The following is a 15,568-nucleotide window of genomic DNA, read 5'->3' as shown; positions in this document are numbered from 1 at the left end:
TGATCTAGAACGGTCCTGTCATTCAGATTTGTCTTTGTCCCCTGCTGCCCAATAGTTAAATTTATAGCTGGCATTCATTTTGACCCTTGTGCCTGGAATTAGCAAGTAACTTCTAACACAGAATATATGGTAGGGACTCCCACTATTCCCCAGCTATAGGTGAACTTGGGTTTAATCATGTTTGGGTTTTTTTTTTGTTGCATTTTTAACCTCCCTTTTGCATCTCCTATGGTAAAGACTAGGTAAGTGGCTTATCTCCAGTGGATCAGAAAATTGAGTCATGGTTTATTTGAAAATCTCTTCCTAGGTAAGACCTTTCACAATGAGAGTTATTTAGACATAGGCCTGCTCTAAGCAGTGGCAGGATAAGAAAAGTTTTAAGTATTTCCTGTTTTCTTAGGACTTTTTTTATGGCCAGTGTGAGATGGTGGCTGATTAGGCTTGAGTTTTTCCCACCTGGTACCTGTTCCAGGCTGTCTGCAACTGAGGTGGGAGGAGTGGATTTTCAAGAGCAGGGCTTCTCAAAATGGCAAAGTTATTAAATAAAACTTATTTTAAAGTATAAAAATAAAAGAAATCTGGCATGGCTCGTGTGAACAGATTTTAAATCAGTGCCGGTTGCCCTTCAGCTCTGGTCCTAGGGGCCAGGGCAGGCAGGGGAAGGTGCATTGAGCTTTTTAGCCAAGCTCTGACCTGACATCTCAGTGGAGGAAGGCAGCAGCAGGTTCATTGCTTGTACAACTTCCAGTGAGTTCTCAGCCATAACTGAATCCAAATGAGTCAACTGAGGCAAATGTTACCTCCGAAGCTCTCAGGAGTTTGGCACTTCACCAAGCCCTGTCCAGCTTATGGGACTTTGTTTTTTATCCCTCCTTGGCAAATACATCCCGTGCAGGGGCTTAGGCTTTTGTACGCTCCTGCTTTGTGAGACTGCAGCAAATCAGTCCCATCTCCTGGGGTGTGGGGGTAAATATTTCACCCAAAACACAGACTACTTAGGGCTGAATACCAAGTTGGCAGCTATGGCTGGGCCAGGAGAAGCAGCTCTGTGGGTAGTTACTCCCAACCCTATAAATACTCAGTGTGTGCTTTGACCTTTGTGCTCTCTCCCTGCTCCAGCTTCAGCTGAGAAGTTGGTGGTTGGAGGGGGTTCAAAGGCTTTGGCAACAGTTGGGTGTAGGCCAGGAGGAAGAGCAGATTTGTCTGTGTAAAGTCTGTGATTTATAACCCTCTGGTGAAGCTGTGATTGTTGGTGCTGTTCCCTCTGGAGCTGTTGGTAACTGCACTGAGGTGCTGTGAGGGAAGGAAGGAGAAAGTCCTGGAAGGGGTGAGAGGCTGGAGAGTGGAGGTCTCTGTGTGGACATTCTGTTCATTCCAGGGGTGCTTGTCCTTTCCTGTCCCCCATCTCTGTTACCTCGTGGAGGACACCAAAAACAGTGATGCAGCTGTACAGCTGTGACACAGGACATCCAGCCTCACCATCCCTCTGTGCCAGAGCAGATCCTCAGATGCTGAGCCATCAGCTGCACCCCCAGGGTGGTCCAGGTCTCTGCAGGGTTGGATGGCACGAGCTGTGCCAGGCCTCAGGAGCTCCTTTGGGATGCAGCCCCAGGCCTGTTGTTTGTGTGTTGGCAGCACACAGAGCTGTAGTGGAGCAGGCTCACACCTCTAACCCTGCGCTGTCTCTAATACAGGCTTACGAGACGCTCCTGAGCGGGGCATTGTGCTGCCTCTGTCGAGGAGTAATCCTCTTTGCTCGTGTATGGGGCTGGCTAAATACAATTTAGTGCTGCTGTCATTTCCCATCCAGGATGTGCCAGCTGCATTTCGAGTGTCCTTCCCAGCAGGTGCACCCAGGCAGGGACGTGGTGTGGGGTGGCAGGGGCCAGAGCACTGCACCCATCCCAGGAACTGCTGTACTTTCATGGAGAGCTCTTGAGTTACTTCAGCACTGGGTGTGAAGCACATAAGCTCTTAGTGCTGAGAAGTTTGTGTGAGTAGCATTTACATGTCAAATGTGCTTTGCAAATGTTGAATAATTCATATCTACTATAAAAATAAAAACAAGCGTGGGAGTGAGCGAGTTTACCTGAGACCAGTCTGACACCTCACGTGAATTCAAGTGAGACTTTGATTCATTCACTGGATTCCTGAAAGCAGCACTGTGATATTGATCTTCATCCTCAAAGATTATTCAGACATTAATTAATTTTTATGCTATTCTTTGGAGGAAAATAGGGTGTTTCAGTGCTGTAAGGGGGGGAAATTCCAAGATATTGTTCATTGATCTGGAACATTTAGTGCCTTCATGTGGCAATGTCAGTGGGGCTGTAAGGCCTCTGTGAACTAAACTGGAAATTTTTCTGGTGTTTGTTGTTGTAAAGTATTTCAGTTTGAATCCTTAAATCTGTTGTTGTATAGTAATAGTAATATAATAACATGTAGTAATTATATAGTAATAACATATGGATTGATAACATGGGGATTGTCAATGAGATAAAAGTGCAGAACTGGGAAGGATGAAGAGAAAAGAACAGAGCCTGACTGGCTTTGAAAAGTTGTTTCCTGCTATGGAGACAGCTGGAAAGGTGAAAGAGAAGAGTATAATTTAAGGTCATTTCTACATTTTAATCTGAGACAGATTTCAGCAGTAATTCTGTAGTATAAAAGGCTAACCAGCATTTAGTCTGAATGTTTTCCAGTGTATGGTGTTCCCTGTGTAGCTCACCACATACAGCAGCCACGGGGAGGGGAGCAAAGAGCAGATGGGTGACTTAGTGACACTGATTCTTGTGGATTAACTGCGTGGTTCTTGGTTTGTTCCCCTGCTCCCCAGAGGAAGGTGATTCCCTTTCTCCCAAAGCCCAGCACCTGGGCTGGGAGCAGGGCAGCTCTCCAGCAGGAATGTGCAGCCCCTGCTCCCTGCAGCCAGGACGAGAGTCATTATGCAACACCACTTATTTCCTATGGCATCAGATTATGCAATTTCTGAGCAGAAGAATGCAAAGCCCTGGAAGAACACAGTAGCATTTTAGCAGATCCAAAAATACCTCCTGCAGGATAGAGGCAGCATTTCTGTGTGTAGTGCTGAAAATACGCCGTTACGTAAGGCGCTTATTTCCCAGGCGCCGCTTGGCAGGGCTGCCAGGTGAAGCAGGACGTGCTCTCCCTGCACTCACAGGAGGCTGGATGTGCTCTTTGTCTCTCTTCTTCACCAAGATGAGTTTTTGTTTTCCTTTTGAAAAAATAAAAGAAGTGGATGCTTGATTTCTCTTTCCAAATCAAGCACTGCTTCACACCCCCCACAAATTTGTGACCTGAAACATTTAACTCGTGGTGCTGGAGGTAGAAATTCATTCCTGTGCTGAGAGCCAGGGCAGATGCACCCATGGCATGTGGGGATAAGAGTCACCAGTTCTTTTAAGGTGAAGTCTGCCTTGGAAATCTATTAAATATCTTTGTAGGAGATGAGAGCACGCTAGGAAGGGGGAACTGGTTGATACAATCTGTTGGGAATTTGGCAGGAATACTTACCAGAGACTCTTAAAGAGGCTAAACAGCTATTAAATAACTGAGACGCCAGGCTGGCAGACAGAGTAGTAGTTAAATGATATGGAATAAGAGTAGGGATAAAAGGATGGTAATGTTGAAACATTTTTCCCTGCTTTGGAGATGGCACTACTCATACTCTTCCCACCTTTTCTTCCCTTATCCAGATATTTTAGGAGTATTCTGTTTAAGCTGTGAGACTACACAAGGAAGGTGTTGAGGGTAATGTCTATGGAGGCCACCTGCAGGGAGCAATGGAAGGCTCCAGTGAACTTGGGGGATAAAATATCAGTTCAATTTAGCATTCATTAAACAGAAATCAATCTTAACATCCAGTCAGAATTAGGCTCTGACATAATAAAAAGCTTTTTCTGCTCCAGAATGAGACCTTAGGTTGTAAGAGACCCATGGAAGTTAGCTCAGCATCCTGAAGAACCAAAATGATCATTGTGCATTTCTGTGGCCTTCTGTCCTTTTTGGGAATCCTGACTGTGGCCTGACTTCCTCAGCTACACAGAGAAGCTGCCCCATCCCTGGAAGTGTTCAGGACCAGGTTGGGTGGGGCTTGGAACAACCTAGGTTAGTTGAAGGTGTCCCTGCCCATGAATTTTAAAGTTTTAATAGTTTTTTTTAACCCAAAGTATGCTGTGATTTACATTCTATAACTATAAGGTGATACAGGAGAAATGGAAATGAGGTGATCAAAGACACAGAGAAAGTTTCAAATGGTGAGTGAGAAGGTCAAGTGAGAATTGTTAGACTTGAGCAAAAATGTTGGAGTGGAGGATGGGATAATTTTTTAAATCACACCTGGAATGAAAGAGATGGTATGTTCAGGTGTCACTGAAGCAGTGAACAACTGTCTGTTGTCTGAAAGGAATTAAAGGCGTGCAAAGTCAAGAGCAGCTGGTGTTACCTTCTACAACACAGAGTAAAGCCACAAAACTCCCTGCCACAGCACAGTGTCTGCCCAAGTGTTCTTGACACATTTGCACAGGACCATTGCTGTGTGCTGAGGCACAGCCAGCAGCAGTGTGCTGTGGGCAGGGCAGCTGGTGGCACTGCTGGGCAGCTCTGGCTGCCTGCACACCCTGCCCTTGGCTTTGCAGCAGGACAGGGGCGTGGATGAACCTCCTGAGCTTCCATGGCTTCATCCCATTGCTGTCATCCCATTGCTGCAGCCCAGGTGTCTCCTCAGCCAGGCCAGCCTGGGATGTGCAAGGTGCCAAGCAAACCTGCAGCTGGCTCTGCACAGAGCCGGAATTCAGCCATTATGGATATTTCTTGGCTGCTACATGCTGCTATTTTTGTCATTGTCAGAAAGGGTTCAGGCCACAGAGCTAGACAGGGTTCTTTTTCTCACTGGTACAGCCACAGACTAAAGGATATCACAGCTAAAATCACTTTTCCAAAAATGATGTGCCCTTGTTTTTGGATAGACGGAATATATTGAATGAAGGCTAAATTAAATCATCATGGAGTCAAGCTTTTGTTGTGATAACACAGACTGCATACAACATAGTTACATGTCCATGGGCTCACATGATTAATGCCCATGGTTATGTTAATATTCTATTAACATTTTTAAATTATGATGATTATGCTAGTTGTGAGCCCAAAGCAGTTGCTACCATATCAGTCAGATGAGGATTATGGTGTCTGCAGAAGAAAGTCATTGAGGTAGCATCCAAATGTTTGTTAGAGAGAGGAAATAAAAGTATATGTTCAAGTCAGGATTCTGCAGAAGGTGCAGAAGTACTGTAGTGTTTATCTGACAACCTGAAGGAGCAGGGTAAAGCACAAAAAAGCCAGTGTGACAGAACTTCACTTTCCCAGGTAAAAGTGCTCTTTGTTGTAGAGAAATGTTTATGTGCAGAAATGTAAACAGAGCTATTGCTGCTACAGAAAATCTCAGCTGGGTCAGGTGAAGCATTTTCACTTGTTATATCAGCAACTGATTATGTTTTGGGAATATAATTGTAATATTTAAAGATACGCCTGGGTTGTGGCTGGGCATTCATGTGGGTGTGAGATGGGAAGAACTGTTCTTCCTTGAAGGAGCAGTGTGTTTTGAGAAGGAGATCAATGGCTTAAAAACACCCAAGCTTTTGCCCTGGGCTACTCCACAGTTGGCTTAAAGGTTTGCCCATAGCTTGGGCTGGGCTATACCAAATTAATGTAAACAAGCTTCATAGTTTCATTTTTTTACAACCTAACAAAACAGCTAATGTAACTTACAAATTGTAATGTAATTAATTAATGTAATAATGTAGCTTAAAAAAATATTCAACCCTCCTGAAAACAAAGAGTTTGCCTTTTGGTGATGTGTAACCCATTCTCTATTAATAAATCTACTTTTACTTTTTGTTTTCAAAGCAACCATGCAAAACACAAGCCTCTATTTTGAGTAATGTAAAAAGTGTGGCAGGAAAGGAATATCTGATCCACTCATGTAACATTTTCTTCATCAGGAGACCAGGAATAGAAAGTCTATTGAAATCCTGTGTAGTAAAACCACATGGTTCAAACCCCAAAGGTCAGAAGTGACAACAAAAGCTCTGGCACTTGCCAATTCAGCAGCTCTCAGTTGTTCCTGTGCTGGAGTTGTACAGTGATGGGAGAGGACTGTGCATCATTCTGTTGTAAAAATTCCCTGTAGAATTTGAGAGGGAGTCACAAGGGGCAGGAGAACGTGATGTCTGTGCTTTATGGACACACTTTTTTGTGGTTTTGTTAGATTTTAGAACATTTTTAAAGCATTGTCACAAGCCACTAGTTGAGATGGTGCATACATAAATTCCAGTCATGTTATCAGTGAGGAAATGTGCAGTTACCTTGTTGTGCCCACTGTAGCCAAGAGGAAATCACACTAAGTACCAGGAAAAAGCAAGGGCACTGCAGGGCTTGGCTGTGAGTAGTGACCTGGGCAGGAATCTCCTCTGTCCATGGTAATTCCATGTACCAGCTGGATAATTTCTGCCAGCAGCTCTGTTCAGCCTCTAAACATGGATCAGACAATTGCTTTTATTCCCTTTGCATATTGGAAGTGCAAGCAGAGATTATGCATCACTGGCTAAGATAGAAACAGTGTTCAAGGAAGCAAACTTACTGTTACTAGAGACTTGGGCTGTCAGAGTGGTGGCCTCTGTGCTTACAGCACCTTTCCAGCACACTGACTTTTTCTTTGGTCTGGTTTGTGTGCTGTGTCTGGAATACTGTGTCTGATTTGCCACTCAATTTTTAGCACACCTCTTTAAAGGAGGAACTTCAGTAATTTTTCACACGAGGCATTGGGTTAACTCATCTGCAAACCTGACCATTGTATTGACACTCTTAAGAATATTGAACTCATACAGACAGCCACGTGCTTTGGTGTCCCCAGGGGAGTGTGAGGACACTTCTGGATGGATGTTTCCAGGGACAGGCACAATGTCAGGCAAGGTGAGAATGTGCTCTGATAGCTGATTCACCCACTTGGTGATTCAGGTAAACTCTCACTTTTCTGTAGTTTCAAACTGAATTTTGGGCTGTCTGACATGTTGAGGTGCAGCCTCACTCTCCTGAGAAGAGGTGCATTTCATGCTCCTTTTGTCTGGGGGCTGTGGGATTTTGCCTGGAGAAAATAGTTTGCATGGAAATGGAGTCATTTATGAGAAGCTGTGATCGTACAAAATTGCATCGAGCCTTGAGTCTCCTTTCAGTCAGAAGAGAAATTTGTTACTGCAGAGTGCATGAACTCATCAAAACAGTTCAAATCCGAGGGTCTGCCTTCAAGTCTGTGCGTGCAGCAGCACTCTGAAATCTCAATCTCTTAAATATGCACAGTCCTCCCACACATGGAGCTTCCAGCTTTTGACTGGGAGGCTGCTGCAGCAGGAGCATTGCTCGGGTAGGAATAGCACAGCCCTTGGCTGTGCCTTTCCCTGGAAAAGCTGGAGATGCACATGCAGATCACAGACGTGGGATCCCAGGCTGCTTTGTGTTGGAAGGGACTTTAGAAATCATCCAGTTCCACCCCCTGCCAGGGGCAGGGATACCTTCCACAATCCCAGGTTGCTCCAAGTCCCAGCCAACTTGGCCTTGGACACTTCCAGGGATCCAGGGCCTCCCCACCCTCACAGGGAACAATTCCCTCCTAATATCTGGACTAAACCTTCAGCTGAAGGCCATTCTACCTTATAAATACATCCTGAATGGCACTCTGGATATAATGAAACCCAAATCTTTCAAGGAAATGTTTTTCTTTGCCTTTTCTCTTATTGGGAAGTGTTCAATGTGAAAAATCTCAGTCTTTTGGTACTATGACTAAACGAATAGTGGCAGCATGACAGTAAAACTTGGAAAATGCTCTTCTTCCCTTGTTTGAAGAAGATGGTGAGATCTAAACCAGCCTAATTTCATTGGATTAAATCACATTTTGCTAAGGCAGGAGGTTGCACATTGCAGAATTTACTGCAATAGAACAGAATTAAAAAAATTATTTTCCCCAATCAGTCAGCACTGATGTAGTGTGGCAGAAACCACCTTCTCCCCCTCCCAGGGTTTCTGCATGACTTTGCTTCAAGTTGGGTTGATAGGGAGTTTTTTAAAAGAAGTGCTGCTGTTTCATGCTCTCCAAACAATGAGTTTGCTACACCTCTGAAAATCAGGCTGCTTATGTAAGGGCCTAAATAAGGCTGTATCATGCCAGTTTGAAAATAATTCCATAATTTTATATGCCTTCTCTCCCCATGAGCACATACAGGGGCATGTAAAGTGGCAGGACACTGTGCCTAAAGGCTTTTTTTGTTTGAAGCATCTCAGTGTTGGAGAAGGCAATTTGATCTGGGAAAACAGACCTGATATCCCTGAGTCTGGGGCTTTGTTCTTGGCTGAGCTGTGTAGTGAAAAGCTGTTCATTCCCTGTTACACCTCCACAGTCAAACATTCCAGAGGCAGAGAACTCTAAAAATGTAAAAGCAAAAGCTTAGACTGTAGTAGTATACTCTTGAGAGTCACATAACAGCAAAGTTATTTTATCCTCCAAGTCTGATTTAATCCTTAATGCACTTCCCAAGGCTTACATCTGTGATATTTTGGGGCACTGTTAGCTCAAATTCTAGCCTTTACATTTGTTCTTCTTTAGCTTCAGTTACAAACACTGAGCATCCACCCCAAAGCACTGTCACACAGTCATTGCCCAGTGCCTGCTCTGAGCATCATCCAACTGTTCAGAACCTCCTTTGGACCTGCTGTGGACACCTGGCTGATGTTTTACTTGCATTGCTTAATATTCCATGTTTAGAATATTAAGCAGATTTTAGATATTAGAAAAAAGCAGATTTCTCTGTAGTAACAGTGGTCGCATTTTGCTCTTGTTTAAACAATCACTTGTCACTCGCTGACTTCAGGTAATGAGCAGGGGCTGTGCCCAGGAACGCTGAGCTGGGCCTGGTGTTTTTCTGGAATTCTGTTCAGGTCTGAAGCATTTTCTTATTAGTAACAAAATCTGTGATAATATAACAACTGCTGCTGGTAGTAATTGGACTATGAGGTCACACTGCAGCTTCCCACGCTGGTGAATTGGTCACTGTACTGCTGGTCCTGGCAGGTCAGGAATAACCAACTCTTCAGCTTCCCATACGAGTCTGATTCAGCTCCTGTACTGGTTTGGGCTGTGCTGCAACCTCTGCCTCACTTGCTGTTTTGCTCTCTTTAAAAGAACGAAGTTTACAACCTAAATAAAGCTTTTATGCAAACCCCACGTGATCAGGCAGGATACAGGAAGGTAATCCAGGTTTCTGGCTGTTCCTGTTTGCTGCTGGAGAGGGGCTGAAGCCCAGGGCAGGAGCTTTTCATCCTGCAGGCTCAAGGGCTTATCTCTCCTCTCTGCAGTGACCTCATCCTGAGGAGTTATGGCACTGAGCTGTTCCCTTGCCATTGGCTGTGTCCTACCTGGCCACCTCTTTCTGCCTTCCAGTGGCTGTTTGCAGAGCCTGGAAATTTGCCCCCTCTATAACTGATCATACTTTTTAACAAAATACTTTCCGTTAAGGCCATTTTTTACCCTGCTCTCAGCTTCTTATGGAATTTAAAACTGGACTTTGTTCCATGTTGAAGGCTGAATTCACTTAATTACTTGTGGCCCAGTGTTAGAGCCTGTTGTTTCAGAAGGGACTATCCCAAAACTGTTTTTGCAGTGGGCAACATCACCCCCAGCCATCGACCTGGCTCTGTGAGAAGGTGGTATCACCATGTGTTGTGGAAAAAAGACCTCTCAGTGGAGCGTGGAGTGAGAGAGGGTGGCACTTAGAAGGGATCCCAGCTCTTCTTTTATGTGCACCCTCCCAGGAGCTCATGCAGGGGAGAAGTGGAGAGCAGTGGTAGGAGATCAGCAAGCAGGGTCTGCTGTTCTGTGAAACTCGCCAAGTTCTACTTGCTTATGAGGGTAACATGAATGTGGTTAGAGAATAGAATGTATCTTGCCACAATGGACATGGAGGGTCAGTCACAGGTCCAGGATGGTCATAACTAGGTGGGGCTCTGAGGGAGCAGCCATAAACCATCCCTCGGTGGAATCAAGGTACCTGTATCACTGTGTTTTGTTGCTCTAACACCTTGTCTTGAGGGTTTGCAGAGGGATCCTGAGCTTGTGGGCTGTGCCAGGCCTGGGAACAGCGGTGGGACTCAAACCATAGCTGAGCTGGGGCCAGTTTCAGTCAATGCTATGGGAACTCTGCAGCGAATCTTTCACGACCTTTAGGCTGTTGTTAAAAATTGTGGTGTTTGTTTACTGGGCAATTCCTGCAGTAAGTTACCGAGAGTAGTGCCTGAGTGGAGTTTCTGTTGGAACCATTTATTTGTTTCTTTTAGGGCAGTAATTATTTACCAAGTATCAGCGGCTGTCTGGAAAGTCTAGTTAATTATCAGCTCACCTCAGTGAAACCGCACGTAGTGAAAACACTTAAACAAAAAATTGAAAGTTGCTCTTTTTCCTCTTGTTTCAGGTACTGGGCCTACGTGTCACATGTGAGTTGTGTCCCACAGATGCTCTGAGCACCCCCTCGGGCCGTCTCCTTGATGCACACTCACGGCATCATGGCCAGCACTCAGGAGCGCCTGAGCCTGTCTTCCTCTCCCAGCTCCACGGGCAAAGCGTTCTGTGAGGACAAAGACTCGGGGCGCTTCCCCGAGGAGCACCCCGCCGCCGGGAGCCGCCCGTCCCCCGAGCTGCTGGAGGACGCGCGGGAGCGGGGCTCGCTGCCGGCCGAGCTGCTGGAGGGCGTGGGCAGCCCGGGCACGGCGGCCGTGCTGAGCAGCGTCAGCGAGGACGCCCGCGACCACTTCGAGAACAGCGTGCTGCAGCTGCGCGAGCACGACGAGCCCGAGCTCCCGCAGGGCACCCGCAGCCCGGGCGACGGCGACACCAACGGCGCCGCCGACGACGTCAAGGTGCAGTTCAACCGCACGGGCAGCGGCAGCGGCGGCTTCCTCGAGGGGCTCTTCGGGTGCCTGCGGCCCGTGTGGAACATCATCGGCAAGGCCTACTCCACCGACTACAAACTGCAGCAGCAAGGTAAGCGGGAGCCGCCTGCGCCGCTTGGGGTGGCACGAGGAGAGCGAGCCAGGGCTGTTCCCCAGCTCTGCACGGGGCTGCTTTGTCTGGCCCAGCCCTGTCACGGGTGTCCAGGATAAATCCTGCGCTGTGGAGCCAGCAGCCGTCGTGTGTGGTGAGGGCAGCTCGTGAGGGAGTCAGAACCGACTGCCTGTTCAGCCCCATGGCCTGGGCCATTGTGACAAGGCCTGAATCTCAACCGAGCGTGGGGATCAGAAGGAATGGTGTTGAAGTACTTGGAACCATCCCTGTGTTGATTTCTGGAGGATTTTTACCTCACATGGAAAACACTGACGTAGGCACTTCCACTTCAGAACCTCCAAGTGAAGGCTGTCCCCAGCTGACCACAAAATAGCATGAGTATTGCTTCTCTTTTAAAAAGACTTTTATTTCTTTTTATTCGGGAGTAATTTTCCTCCCTAAAATATCCTTTAGTACTTGTCTTTCCAGAAATATGTTCTTTAATATTTATACCTTTTCCATTTGGATGTGTAAGCGTAAATGTGTAAGTGTATGTGAGTATAAATACATATAAAATCCATAGCTGGGGAGTAAGTGATGTCCCAGTTGACTGCACGTATATCTATATATCTATCTCTATATATATCTTTAGGGGGTACTGAAAGCTAAAGAGCAGAGTCTGCTCTGCTGTTGGTGTCTGATTTCTCCCCTAGCACAGGGGGAGGGAGGTGGCAGATGGGAAAAGAACAAGCTGTCATTAGAATTAAGGAGCTGAAATGGTTGAGGCTTATGGAAAATGGGAACAGTCTGGCCACTGCAGCTCCATGGGGCAAAGCCTCCTTTGAGCATCACGCAGTAGTAATCAAATGGCTTTTTGGCACTGACAAATTATAAGATACAAGGTCAGAAACCTGTCTGAGTGGTTCAAATCTAAACCCCAGAGGGATGAGGAACAGCTCCTAATATGAGGGAACAGAGCTGTTGAATAACATATTGGATGAATCTGCCTTGAAATCAGCTTCCTAGAGTCAGTCGTTTCCAGTTCATAAGCGAGCAGGAAATGCAGTTCTGCATTCCAGGTGCTCCTGAGCAGCAGCCCCGTGTACAAGGCTTTGCTTGGTTTGAATTTCTCCGGCACAGTTGGTTCTGTTTTGTTTGCATGTTATAAATTCGATGTGTCACATGTGGTTCAGGCTATAAATAAAAACGGTGACAGAAAGTTCCCTGGGGGATTAAGGCTGCTGGGGCGATTGCACAAAGGGTGAGCAGTTTTGGAAGGGGCTGTCTGGGTGGGGAGTCTCCCTTGGGAAGGAGAAGGAGGAAAGGAGGTTCTGAGCAGTGGGATGACGTTCAGAGCAGGCATTGGGCAGTGCCTGTGTGACAGGCACAGCAGTCTGCCATGGGTTCCATGTTCAGTGTTTGTAAGTGAAGCTAAAAATTTCCGAGGAAAGGCCAGAGATGCGGAGTGGCAGTGGCCACTCCCAGCAGTTCTCTGTGTGTCCCACACCTGTCCCCACTGCTGGCTCTGAGCCATCCATGCTGGTGTGTCCCTGTGGCCTCGGAGCGGTGGCTTTGGGGGAGCTGCCTGTGAGACACAGAGATCCCATTTCCCACATAACTGGGCCAGCAGATGCACTGGGAGCCACAGTGCAATCTGTGCTTTGGTGGCCCACAGGGGCACTCCCTTTTGTATGGAACTCACCCAACTAAAAGACTGAAGCACTAACAAGTGAAAAGGAGCAGCTGAGAGCAGTGCTGGGGCTGGAGGGTGCACACAGAGCTCCCTCCTGTGCACAGGGTGTCTTGCTGTTCTCTGTGCTGGGAGCATGTTCAGAGCCACACATCCAGGGGCACTCTGCTGTTGGCTGCTGCCATCAGGCCCTTCTGAAAGTGCAGATTTGAACTGGCTGCAGATGTGGTAAGGCTGAGGATTAACTGGGATCAGCTATATGTAGCCTGTGTGGTTGAGCTGCATTTTCAGTGTCTTCACTGTTAGAAAGGGAAATGAGAAGAAAATTTTAAACAAATATTATTATTTTTTCTTCTGGAGCTGCTCAGTTGTCTGGCTCTGATGATATCTGTTACCCTGATGGCAGTACTACACTTCTGTTACCCAAGGATAAACCTTTTCAAACTGCTTCTGTGCTGAAACTTGAAGATTTTGTGAGAATATTCATGTTCTCTTTTCCAGATGATCTCATTCTTGCTTCTTGCCACCAGAAAATCATCTTTGTGTGCATTTCATCAGCTACATACAAGCCAGCAGTTCAGTAACTGATGTATGTGATTATTTTTATTTTTGCTGTCTTTTAGCAAGAGCATAGAGGATGCATGGATTGTGTTTGTGCAAGTGCTGTGTGGCTGAGGAAACGTCTGGGGCTCTTTCAGCAGCAGGGAGAGGATTGTGGTGGCTTTTCATTTCCCTGGGAGCTGCTTTACAGCTTTGGGCTGGTGCCATGGATCTGTGCAGATGAATTTTCCCCCCCTTCTTTATCAGACAAGTACTTAAAGCCTCATCCAGGAGTAATCCTTTGTATTGGGCTGAATCAACAACAGGGATATGAGTCCAGTTTGGATCTGCAGCCATGTGGCCTTCCAGTACTAAAGAGGGAGAGCAACTTTTTATGTGGAGAGGTAGTGATAGGGCAAGGGGGAATGGTTTTAAACTAATAGAAGAGAGATTAAGATTAGATTAGGAAGAAATCCTTCCCTGTGAGGGTGGTGAGGCACAGGTTGCCCAGAGAAGCTGTGGCTGCCCCTGGATCCCTGGAGGTGTCCAGGGCCAGGTTGGACGGGGCTTGGAGCACCCTGGGACAGTGGAAGGTGTCCCTGCCTGTGGAAGGGGATGGACTTTAAGATCCCTTCCAACCCAAACCATTTTATGTTGCCTGCAGGTGCTTTGTGGTACTTTCTGCTCCCTGGTATGCCTGCACACCTGCTTTGGCTATCCTGCAGGCCCATTCTTTGGGACATGGTGGTGGTGCTGTGGTTGCAAATAGTAAAAGACAAATAGGTTTCATGTCCTGAGCCCATATTGCCTGTGAAGCTTTGGCTCGTGACTTGGTGAAAGAGGGAAAAGATAAGAACAGCTTTTCATGATTCTGCATTATCTTCTTGTTGAAATTGCTGCTTGAGTGTCCTTCCTGACACCTGAATGGTCAACAAGAGGAGTGTGCCTGCTCTTCCCTGCAGGACATGGGCTGGGCAGGGCACTGGTCAGCTGGGAGCTGGCACAGGCTCTGTGCTGGTTGAGCAAGTGATGCCAGTTGCTGCTTGGTGAGGAGTCATTCCTGCAGGGAATGTTGGCTTTTGTATTGTTCAGTGCCAGCTGATTATCTGAGGTTTAAGTACTTGGGGTTTGACCCATAAAATCCCTCCCTCCTATGTTTTTCCAGTTGTTTACCCTGATTCCTAAAGGCTGTTGGTGAGTGCTTTCAGGGAGACACACTCAGTTCTTTAATTTGCATCTACCAGTTATTTAATTGGGACTGTGGAGACTCCAGCACTTTAAAGCAAGACTTGTTTGTGTTTCCTAGAGACTCATTAGACTTCCCAGCCATTTCCTTTGGACTAAGGAGCTGCTTTCACCTTCCCTTTCACTGAGTGTTTACCATCATTGTGAGAGTTTTTGTGTGTACCTGGAGAGCAAGGTGCCCGTCGGAGGGTGCTTGTGTTGGGTCTGTGTAAACCAGAGATGCTTCTTGTCTCAGTACCAGTGCTGGAGAGCAGCCAGTGCTGGGAAAAACTTCCTCCAGATTGGTTCAATGGCTCAGCCTGCTCCTGCCTTTCTTCCCCATGGGAAATAGATTCTCATCATTCTACTCAAATGGTTCTTAATCACCTCAGAAACGCAAGTTCTTGCGCAGTTCCTGCTGCTATTACATTTTAATTTATTTAGGGAAGTATCCCACTGGTTTCTTAAGGCCCAGAGCAGTCTGACTGCTGCACTGCATGTTACCTGTAGTTTAGCTCTTTGTTCTTCTTGATATTCCCAAAGCTATGGGATATTTCACTGTCACCACACTGAAACCTCTTTCCTGAATTGCGCCCTGACAATCAGGATGCAGATGGGATAAGGGAGAGCATCTGTGTTCTACAATGAACACGAGGTGACTTTGCAGGAAGAACCACATGAACTTTTACTTAGTCTACAGCCTCTCCCAGCCTTTCCCATTGCAGAGGTAATATTAGAGGAAGGTAATATGACCTGATAGGGAATATTAAGAGCAAACTAGTGTTCCAAGGTGATACAGTTATCCATTACTGCTCACAAGCTGTAGATGTTTCATGGAAATGAATGTCAGTGTTCTGTGTCCAATACAGGAAAGAGAGACTTCCACAGGTAAGGATGGAAAGAGACTTTGAAAAACAGGGAATGGCTTCCCACTGCCAGAGGGCAGGGATAGGATACTGGGGAGAAATTCTTCCCTGTGAGGATGGTGAGGCCCTGGCACAGGGTGCCCA

General features: G+C 46.5%; 1 protein-coding gene across 2 annotated transcripts in view; it reads left to right on the top strand.

Moving 5' to 3' along the window:
* The window catches only part of MAP3K13 (mitogen-activated protein kinase kinase kinase 13), a 73,561-nt gene that overhangs the window by 36,428 nt on the left and 21,565 nt on the right, over nucleotides 1–15,568 (top strand). For both annotated transcript variants that reach the window (XM_063408609.1, XM_063408610.1), the window contains exon 4: nucleotides 10,536–11,104. In XM_063408609.1, the coding sequence (XP_063264679.1) occupies nucleotides 10,609–11,104 (496 nt within the window). In that variant the 5' untranslated portion in view covers nucleotides 10,536–10,608. The remainder of the gene's footprint in view (nucleotides 1–10,535; nucleotides 11,105–15,568) is intronic.

This window comes from Prinia subflava, chromosome 11 (assembly GCF_021018805.1).
Source record: "Prinia subflava isolate CZ2003 ecotype Zambia chromosome 11, Cam_Psub_1.2, whole genome shotgun sequence".
Lineage (NCBI taxonomy): Eukaryota > Metazoa > Chordata > Aves > Passeriformes > Cisticolidae > Prinia > Prinia subflava.
This window is presented reverse-complemented; position numbering and strand designations above follow the sequence as displayed.